The 9653-nt window shown below is 41.4% G+C and overlaps 2 protein-coding genes across 2 annotated transcripts; both read left to right on the forward strand.

Annotated features, from left to right (window-relative positions):
• The first annotated feature begins 1828 nt into the window (after positions 1-1828).
• Positions 1829-4760, forward strand: LOC122133412. Its single transcript, XM_042709583.1, has 4 exons — positions 1829-2203; positions 3701-3812; positions 3927-4167; positions 4292-4760. The coding sequence occupies exons 1-4, from the start codon at positions 1919-1921 to the stop codon at positions 4581-4583; spliced, it is 930 nt and encodes a 309-aa protein (XP_042565517.1). The 5' UTR covers positions 1829-1918; the 3' UTR covers positions 4584-4760.
• A 52-nt stretch (positions 4761-4812) lies between these two features.
• LOC116223275 lies at positions 4813-7561 on the forward strand. Its single transcript, XM_042709587.1, has 7 exons — positions 4813-4930; positions 5063-5139; positions 5388-5568; positions 6148-6357; positions 6511-6682; positions 6791-6939; positions 7159-7561. Exons 1-7 carry the CDS (start codon positions 4813-4815, stop codon positions 7335-7337), a joined length of 1086 nt encoding a protein of 361 aa, XP_042565521.1. The 3' UTR covers positions 7338-7561.
• Positions 7562-9653: the final 2092 nt, after the last annotated feature.

Genomic DNA, 9653 nt, shown 5'->3' on the forward strand with positions numbered 1-9653 from the left:
GCTTTTTTCCCTCCTAACAAAAGCTCAGCTATGCGCTTCGCAGCTGGTTCAACTAATTTTTCACCAAGCGAATGAGATTTACCCAGTTTTGCGATCATCAGGGATATGTCGTATGAAGCCTCTGTAGTCAACGCATTTTCCCCGGCTAGAAAAAACTGAGGGCTCCTTCTTCATCTGTTTCTTCAGTTCATCCCGTTTTCTCTCAAAAAATCCTATAGGTTTCCCCATGTACTCCTTGTGCCTACCTAAATGCCGCTTGAGCTTAGCAGGTTTCATGCATTCATTTGCTAACAATTCATAACACAAAACACAATGTGGTTTAGGATCCTATTCGTCCCCAGTCCAAAAAAATCCAAATTGTATGTACTCCTCGTGGTATTTTCTTTTCACTTTAGCAGTGGATTTTTCATGTTCAGGCTGAGGCAAACTAGCACTACTAGCATCCAAGGGCTCCACGATCGCCACTGCGGCTGAATCATCTCGGCGTTGCACCTTCTCCTTATCTTTCTCATTTAATGTCCTTTTCATTGTCCCCGTCTTAAGCCACTGATCCATGACCTTGTTCATATATTAAGCTATGTAAGGGATAATGTATTCCGCTAATTATGATTTCCGCTAAGACATTTTTTTTCTTCACACAAATAGAACGTCAGGTGTTGCGTAGCAACCCATTACTTGATGACTTCAAATCAACGGGACTTTTAGGAACGTTTTCGTTTCTTTCCTGAAAACTGGGCCTGACACCAGCGCTCAAATGTCTCGTACTTTCCGTAAACATTAAAATTGACGGTAAAATCTTCCATGTTATTGATAGTTTTTTCCCCGCAAGGTGCTACCAAATTCAGACAGTTATCAATGAGAGTTATAGTTAGATACAACTTACCACAACATTCCGTTAAATGACCAGACTACTTGCGGAATGATATGAAAGTGTGAATTAGAAGCAGAAACCCAGTTGCCAATGACAGCGGTCAATATCTTTTCGCAGCAGTGGATATCAAGATATTACGGACCTGCGAACGTTGGGGTGGCCCATTCAAATCAACGGAACTTTTTGGAACATTCTGAAGAGCCGTATAATAATCTTTAATAGATTGGGCTACTACTGACTCTGTTCTCTTCGTTCTGAGTTGTATGTTAGAAATGTTGCAATCATTTACTGGTGGCCGTCGCGGACCACTAGGGGGCACTGGCGGACCACCAGTGGTCCGCGGACCACACTTTGAGAACGACTGATCTACTACAAATGACATGGTCAGATACAATGTATTTGTACAATACAACTATGTGGTAGGAAGATAGAAATGACCAAATGCAATTGTGTAACGATCAGCATGGATGAACTCTGTGTTTAAATACAGCTGCAGGAGAAGGTAGTACTCAAGGGGCCAGTAACACACAGGCCATGAACACACAGCCTGCATCAGGTGGGTCTATTTAATAGTATTTATTCAAGCCACATCCATACTTTAAAGTACAATAGAAACATGTTAGCATGTATTAAATACAATAGCTTGTTTTCTTAAAGAAGTTCAACCACATTCATGATCATTTCACTTATTATATTAAAGGGGACATATTATGAAAATTCCACTTTTTTTAGTGCTTCTACACGTTAATTTGGGTATCTGGCATGTCTACCGACCCAAAAACTGGAAAAAAACAACTCCCGCGATTTGTTATGGTTCTTGTACGTCAGAAACGTCATGCTTGAGTGGCAGCGAATGAGCTTCCTTAACAGTGTCCTGTCACAATGATTTGGGCGTCTCTCTTACATGGCCTTGGCCCGCCCCCCCCCCCCCCCCCCCCCCCACCACATCCCCCCGCCCCCCCTACACTCACTTATAGATACTTATGCCAAAGAATTTCACTTCATTTTTGAAAACCTCGGATACACTTGGGAAAGCTAGCTATCAGCATGGAGAAAATGAAGCCCTCAAGATGCTCTGTGGTCGGCTGCACAAGTCAGCACAAATCTGTACATAATGTCCCAGACTCAGAAGAGACAAGAGTGAAATGGATTGAATTCATATTTAATGGTAATGTTCCGGAAAGAATTGGCAAAAGTCTGTTGGTGTGCGCAAGCCATTTTGAATTGGACTGTTTTACCAATTTGGGCCAATATAACGCTGGACTGGCAACAAGATTGACCTTGCAAGCGGGATCGGTACCATCTATTCGTCGCAGTACAGACGAGGCAATTGTAAGTATCTCAAGCAGTCCATGCACCACAGTAAAATAAATAGTTAAAACTCAGCCAATGCAATAAACAGCGAAATGGGGTTTAGATGGAACAAATACTTCCCTTCACGCTGGGTATCGTGAGCGTTGGAATATTCGCCACGTTGGCTCCTCTTGGTTCCGATTTCTGTCGTTGGAATCCTTTCGTCCCAACCCGGAAATGGCCACCAGCAGACCTCGGATAGTCAGGCAAAGGATCAACGTACCGCAGGCCACGTACACAGTAATAATGACATATAAAAGTAGGAGGCAAAGCTTACGTTCCTTTGCTCAGGAATTGTGAGCATTGATTATTCCAATACAGCTCTCCGTGATGATAGCGTGTTTTGGGCTGCTTCCATCCGTTGCTGCCCAATGCCTTCCTGCCTGCCTGCCTGCCTTCCTTCCTTCCTTCCGTCCGTCCGTCCGTCCGTCCGTCCGTCCATTAGTCTCCGTGTCGCTGTTCCCGCCGGGTCTCCAGTAATCCAGCAGCTCCCTGTTTATATACCCCACCTCCTTGCCCTCGCTCCCGTCGATAGGTAGGTTACTAATGGTCCAGGTATGTGTCCAGGTTCAAGCAATGAAGCAATCAGTGAGCCCCAAGGGGAAGTCTGTGTGGTGAACAGTGTTCTATGCAATTTCACACGGTGCACATTAATGGAGGATCACAATACACACAGTGAATACAAAAAGGGTGATACATTTCATAAGCACTCAAAAAGGCACAGCACACAATAATCACAGCAAGCTAGATACACACTAAACCATTCACCTAGTCCCAATAGGCTGACATATATAGCTCTTGCAGTTTATTCGCTAAAGATGTGTGGCCAATATGATTTTCTCTGTTGGCTATGTGATTCCTTAGGCTAGTCATGTGCCTTGCACAGCAGTTCGTTTGATGTAATTCCTGTGAGAGTTTACGTTTGCATGGGTATATAGTGCCTACCGCAAACAACACGATTACTGTGCACTAGTTTGGTAGTTGAAGGTTTTCGAGATTAATTGTTGACACAAAATAACCTGACAGTGAAAGGATAGGCTTTGTGTAAAAGTTAGCGACATTAGCATGTTGTACTGTGTAGGAGCCAACATGTGGCTAACGCATTTTTGTGTGAACGGTTAAGCTAGCCTATTTGATTAATGCTTACTTATACAGTAGATAGTTCGTTTGGATATCTATGGAGTGGAATTTGTGTCGAAGTATATATTGTCTTTATGAGAAATAGTTCTCTCATCCAAAAAAAATTCCTTGTGAAAGGGCTTTGTATTGGGGTGGGGAGAGGTGTTAATAGTCCGCCTGCATATATGATTCAAGGCAATTAGCCCTCCTGTTGACACCTTTCGGGTTTCGACACAACAATGATAGGGTCATACATGTTAAATGGGAATTTATTTGTTCATGAACGACGTGGTTAGCAGCTAAGAGACTCACCTGCATTTACCAAAACATGAATAACATTGCTGCTTTGTTGTTTAGGAAAGCACATCTAGGGTACGTCATGTCGCCTGCCAAACGGATTCACCAAAGATGTGCACAGTTGGCACGCAGCTTTCTGTGAAAACACTGCGACCTCACTACAAAAGTACAGGTTTGTTTACCCTCAGTTAGTTCATCATGTCATTGATTGTGTCTCCGTGTTAACGTTGTAACAGCATTTTATTAGTTGTGACTCCAAGGATACTGAATGTCTGTTTTATCATAGGCACACAGAAAACTGTGCCCTGCACTGATGTCGGTGTTGGAACCTCAGCTGTGGCCTTCAAAGCATCACAGCCATTCCTAACGTCGACACCAGTAAAGAGGCCAAGTAAGAGACCTCGCTTGGAGGAGGAAGAGGACAACCCTTTTGAGGGAAGTTCAAGTATGGACTTCGGAGAACCACAGGATTCTAGCTATGATCCCGATGACTCAGTCACAGTCTTGACTGAATCAGCAGATGAGACGTGAGTGACTCAATATTGAATCTAAACATTTTAATAATCAGATGAATTACATTCCTACACTTATTTTTAGCTGTAGCAGCATGGAAGTTATTTTTTTTGGGTGAAATCTTTGTCTTTTTAATAGAATGGAATCTTCCAACCCTGTTCATAAGACACCCACATATATTGTCTATGAAAACTGCCTCCTGGAGCTGTTTGAGGTGTGCCCTGTGTGTCGGCGGGTGACAGATGTGCAAACAAGAAGGGTTGGGACATTCCTCTCTGTAGAACAGAAGTGCCCACACTGTCAGTTCTACAGAAAATGGAATAGTCAGCCTCTTCTTGGTAGCACTCCTGTTGGGAACATCCAACTGTCAGCTGCAGTGTATGCCACTGGTGCATCTTTCTTCAAACTGGAGAAGGTAATTGTTAATTGACTTTACCTTAATTCACAACATAATTCACTTGTAGTAATTAATTGAACATGGAATATTATCATCTGAATTTTCTGGAGTGAGATTATATATATATATATATGTGTTCATTTGTATCTACACACAATCCCAAAAGCAGTACTAAAGAGTCCTGTGTCTTTTTTGACCTCAGATATTCTGGGCAATGCAGTTGAGGATGTTTCAGTATGACACATTTCAAAGGCACGCCCGGATGTACATAGAGCCTGCAATCGTACACAGCTGGAAAACAGCGCAGGATGGCATGTTGGACCAGTTATGCCAGCGACAGAAAGTCATTCTAGGTGGTGACTTGAGGGCTGACTCACCAGGTATGTAATACTGACAGTTACTTTTCCATGAAAATGTCTTTGTTTAGACTAAGGGCTACTAAGAAAACAACATATCATACAATGACATGTGAAATGACTTATAAAGTAAAATAATTACATCTATTTTTGAAGGACATTGTGCCAAGTTTGGCAGTTACACGGTGATGGACCTGACGAACAACACTATTATTGATCTTCAGCTGGTTCAGGTGAGTAACATAAACTCCAATGCGTAAACTAAACTAAGGAGGGGGGGGGGGGGGGGGGTAGATGTGTGTGAATAACACCACAGACAGGAAGTCTGTGCTGCTCACAAAAACCTTGGCATGGTCAAAAACAGAGGGAGGAAGATAGTCATGACTACTGAAATAATGAAAATGAAATAAATTCACTGAGATTGTTCGATATGTGAACAAAGTCCAGAAATAAAGCTGGTCAACCATTGCTTCATAATCAGAGCAATGAAGTCGGAGGGAGTTACCACATGGAGAAAGAGGGTCTGAAAAGGAGCCTCGCTCTCTTGGAGGCACGTGGTGTGACATTGGATAGCATTGTCACAGACCGCCACCCTCAAATCCAGAAATTCCTGAGGGAGGCCAACATCACACACTACTACGATGTTTGGCACATGGAAAAAGGTATTATTTCCTGTGTCTGTGTACCAGGTGGCTCATCAGGCTAAGAAAGTCCCTGTTCACATGTGAAAACTCTATGTTGGTTAATCTATGTATGCTTTCTCCCCACACCACTTTTGTTCATTATCAAAGTTATGGAGCACATCAATAATGATCACAAACTGGTGATTTCCTTATTCTATAATCAGAGCAGAAAGTTTTCATAATTGGCAATTTTGTAATTAATTAATTCACTCACTCATACAATATATTGAAGACATGCCCTGTTTAGAACATTATTTAGACTTTATGTGGGGATCATTCATTATATATTTCAATATATAACATATATTTTTATACTTAATTTCTGAGTTCTATGTGTTTTGTTTATTTATTTTGTCTGTTATGGTTTGTTTATTTATTGTTCATCTGTATTATGTACCCTCAATCAGGGCATTGCTGCAAAAGAGCCCTGTGCTCAGTCAATTCACCCTGAATAAATAATAATGATGATGATGATGATAAGGTGTCCGTGCATGACTAAAATGTTATTTTTATCATTAGGACTGTCGAAGAAACTTGTCAAGATTGCCCAGAACTAAGAATGTGAGAAACTGAAGAAGTGGCTCCCCAGCATAAAAAAACACATCTACTGGACAGCCGCTACATCAACATCAGGGCCAGAGAGAGTGGCAAAGTGGACCTCCCTCCTTAACCATGTCCAAGACATCCACTCCCATGATGACCCTGTTTTCCCCCAGTGTTTGCATCCGCTACGCATTTCAAGGGACAAGAGCAAATGGTTGACGGCAGGTATGTTCACCCAATTTGCATTGTAAATGTAAGGCTTGTGTTTATATACATGTACAATATATATGTATAAATACATATATATAAACAAACCTAATAACCAATGCCATAATCATTTTGAATCTATAGTTATGTTTTCCCCCTTTTTTTTTACAGGGACACCAGCCTTCAGCAGATTAGAGAAGGTGTTGACCAACAAGAGGGTTCTGAAAGATGTGGGGAAGCTGAGCCCTCACTACCAGACCTCGTCGTTGGAGTCTTTCCACAGCGTCATTCTGCGTTTTGCGCCCAAAAACGTAGTCTTTCCTTTTCTTGGAATGTTATGCAGGTAACAGTACGATAATTTTTTCAAAGAAATGTATACCTATTATGTATTATACAAACTATTATACACGCATACACACATGCTCTTATAAGTATTATTTTCTCCCCAAAGACTCTACCTGGCAGTCCTGCATTTCAATGAAAATGCTGGGCGTCCCCAAGCAACAAGTTCAGCTGGTGAGCCGCTATTTAAAGTGAACTTCCCAAAATACAAGAAGGGCGAGTGCACTGCAAAGCCGGTGAAAGCAGAGCCAACCTTCCGTGAGTCACAGGCTTTATTTGAAATTCCACCAAGTCAAACAATGTACAAACAGTATGTGAAACTTAAATAACATATACATTAACTGCTGTCTTTAAATGGTCTTCATAATAAATAGAATAATATAATTGCAAAATAATTATAAAAATAAAACAATAAATACAATATAAACAATAAATAAAAACAATGTAAAAGTTTTGGATTTTTTCTTTGTATTACAGAGTACGTGGATAACCTGTTGGACCTCATCTTTCACGAGGTTTTTCAGAACCCGGCCCCATATGTGAATGAGGTGCTGAAGATCCCAATACCCGCGGATCTCTCTGCCCAGTTTGAGAAACCTGACAAGCGGGAAGTTGTAGCCAGCTATGTGTCAAGGTTCAATCGAGGGCAGGTCTGAACCCCGTATACCTTCCTTGAGCATCAGGGTACACTCTTCGTATCTGGAGCACAACGCAGGACGGCAGGACCACCCTGATTCTCCGGCCCAGATAGCCCCAACACCAGCTAACAAAGCTTCTGTACGCCAAATACCTGTAACGTCTAAGCAAAGTTTACATTGTATAAGAGAATAAAAGGTGATACACATATATAAATTATTCCTTTGTTTACAGTATGGCTACAGATGGCACAAAGTGTAATTTTGTAATCAATGTTTTTATTATACTTTTTTTGTATTTATTACATATGTACCAGCTATTACATTTAATAACTATGTTTAAAAAGCACTGTGGCATTCTTTCTAGCAATCTTTCTGACAATAAAAGTGTATAGAAACAGTTTTGTGTGCCTTTAGTGTTTGATAAGTAACATGTCAACATTTGACGCGTGTAAAATGAGCAGTTAGCAAAGTAATACAGAGGGAAGGGTCATTTATTGTATTTTTTTCCTCAGTCATATTTGTATTGCAGAAATGACTAACTCATGCATAGAAAAAAAAACGTACTGCTCTATTCCTCTTAGACGTAAAAGGCCCATAATCTGCCCTATAAACATTCGATGCATTCTGTAGTGAGTACACGTTCAAACACACAGGTTCAAGGCCTGGGTGATCGACCATACATGTAGTTGGGTTCTGAAGCTGCAGTAGTCTTCTTGTAACCTTGAATATTGAAAGTGTAAGTGACATGGAATATAAAACAGATGATGACTTCATATTTACAGTGCCATTCAAAATGAATTCACACTACCTGTGGTATCTCCCTGCAGCATACATGCTCAGGCTCCGTAGGCATTTGATCACACTTGCCACAAATACACCTGTATAAACAGAGTTTTAAAAAGTGACAACTTTGCAGGTAAAGTTTATTTGAAAGTTGTGTTCATATTACAGACATAAGTCATCAAATAAGTCATAAGTCATCAAATACAACGATTTAATAAGTAAACAAGGTTTAAACGCTAATTAATGGAGGTAAAAACGTTACCCCCACCCTGCTTGGTCAATTACTGTTGTAAGATAACACTTTAGTTTACAGATGGAACTTTACTCATGTAGCATTTATATCTTTATGGCGTTCCTGTTACTTGCATTTACACAAACACTTTCACAAACAGTAACTTACATAAACACACTGTATTTGCTACATACTCATACATGCACAAACTATTCACGTACTCGAATCTCTAGCACCACTATGCTCTCAAAACCGCTAACAAGACTGTGAGACCTTAGCCAATGTACAAACAAAAAAAAATTTAGAAGTGACAAAGTTAACTTACCATTCAGAAACGTCCTGTTGAGCCCTAACTTCTCGAACTTGTTCGGAGCCTCTTCTTGTTCAGGGTCTGACTCTGGTTCAAAACGATATGGTTGCACGACGCTATCTTCATCTGCAGTAGCCATATTTCTACAAAGGTAATGGCTAGCTGGGCAGGCAGCAGCTAGGCGAGCGCATCTCGTGGAGGAGGGGGGAGGGGAGAGGGGGAGAGGTGGCTCATTAGCATTTAAAGGAACAGGCACTCAAAACAGGTCAATCTGTGGGGAGGTGTTTTTGACAGGGTAAAAAGGGTGCTGTTTGAAATGATTCTTGTGGTATTTTGACCAAAATATGTTACAAACATTTCATTGAGACCCCAAGGAACCATATCAACTTGTGGAAAAATGGGCATACGATGGCTCCTTTAAACACCGCTTGTCTGGCTATACAATATGCTTGAATACAGGTGAAGGTGAAGGGACATCCAGGACCACATCAAGCACTACACTGCCGCCTGCAGACACCTCACCCTCCGCAATTCCTGATATCCAAGGAGAACCTATATATCCTGCTGACTGGCCAGCCCTCTGTGATGCGGTAAGGGACATAGTTAGTTTGCAGAGGACCAGACCAGTCCAGACTTTACATTTCCAAAAAGAGATGATGGGAGAAGCTGCCACCACAACCACTTCTACAGGAAATTAGTAAATGGGGAGAAAATCAAGAGAAGCTGGCTTGCATATTCAAGAAAAAACAATACTCTGTATTTCTTCTGCTGCGAGCTCTTTTCACAGAAAAATTACCACCTCATTAGTAATGGCCTCAAATGACTGGAAGAATTGTAGTGAGGTCCTGAAAAGCCACAAGCACAGTCCAGGCATTCGGGGCACATGACCACATGGAAGGAATTGGAGACTCGACTTAAAAAGGGCCAGACAATTGATCAAATGGAAATGACACTCCTTCAAGCTGAAAGGAGGAGGTGGCGTGAAGTCCTGACCAGGTTGGTGGCCATA

Source organism: Clupea harengus, chromosome 13 (genome assembly GCF_900700415.2).
Source record: "Clupea harengus chromosome 13, Ch_v2.0.2, whole genome shotgun sequence".
Classification (NCBI taxonomy): domain Eukaryota; kingdom Metazoa; phylum Chordata; class Actinopteri; order Clupeiformes; family Clupeidae; genus Clupea; species Clupea harengus.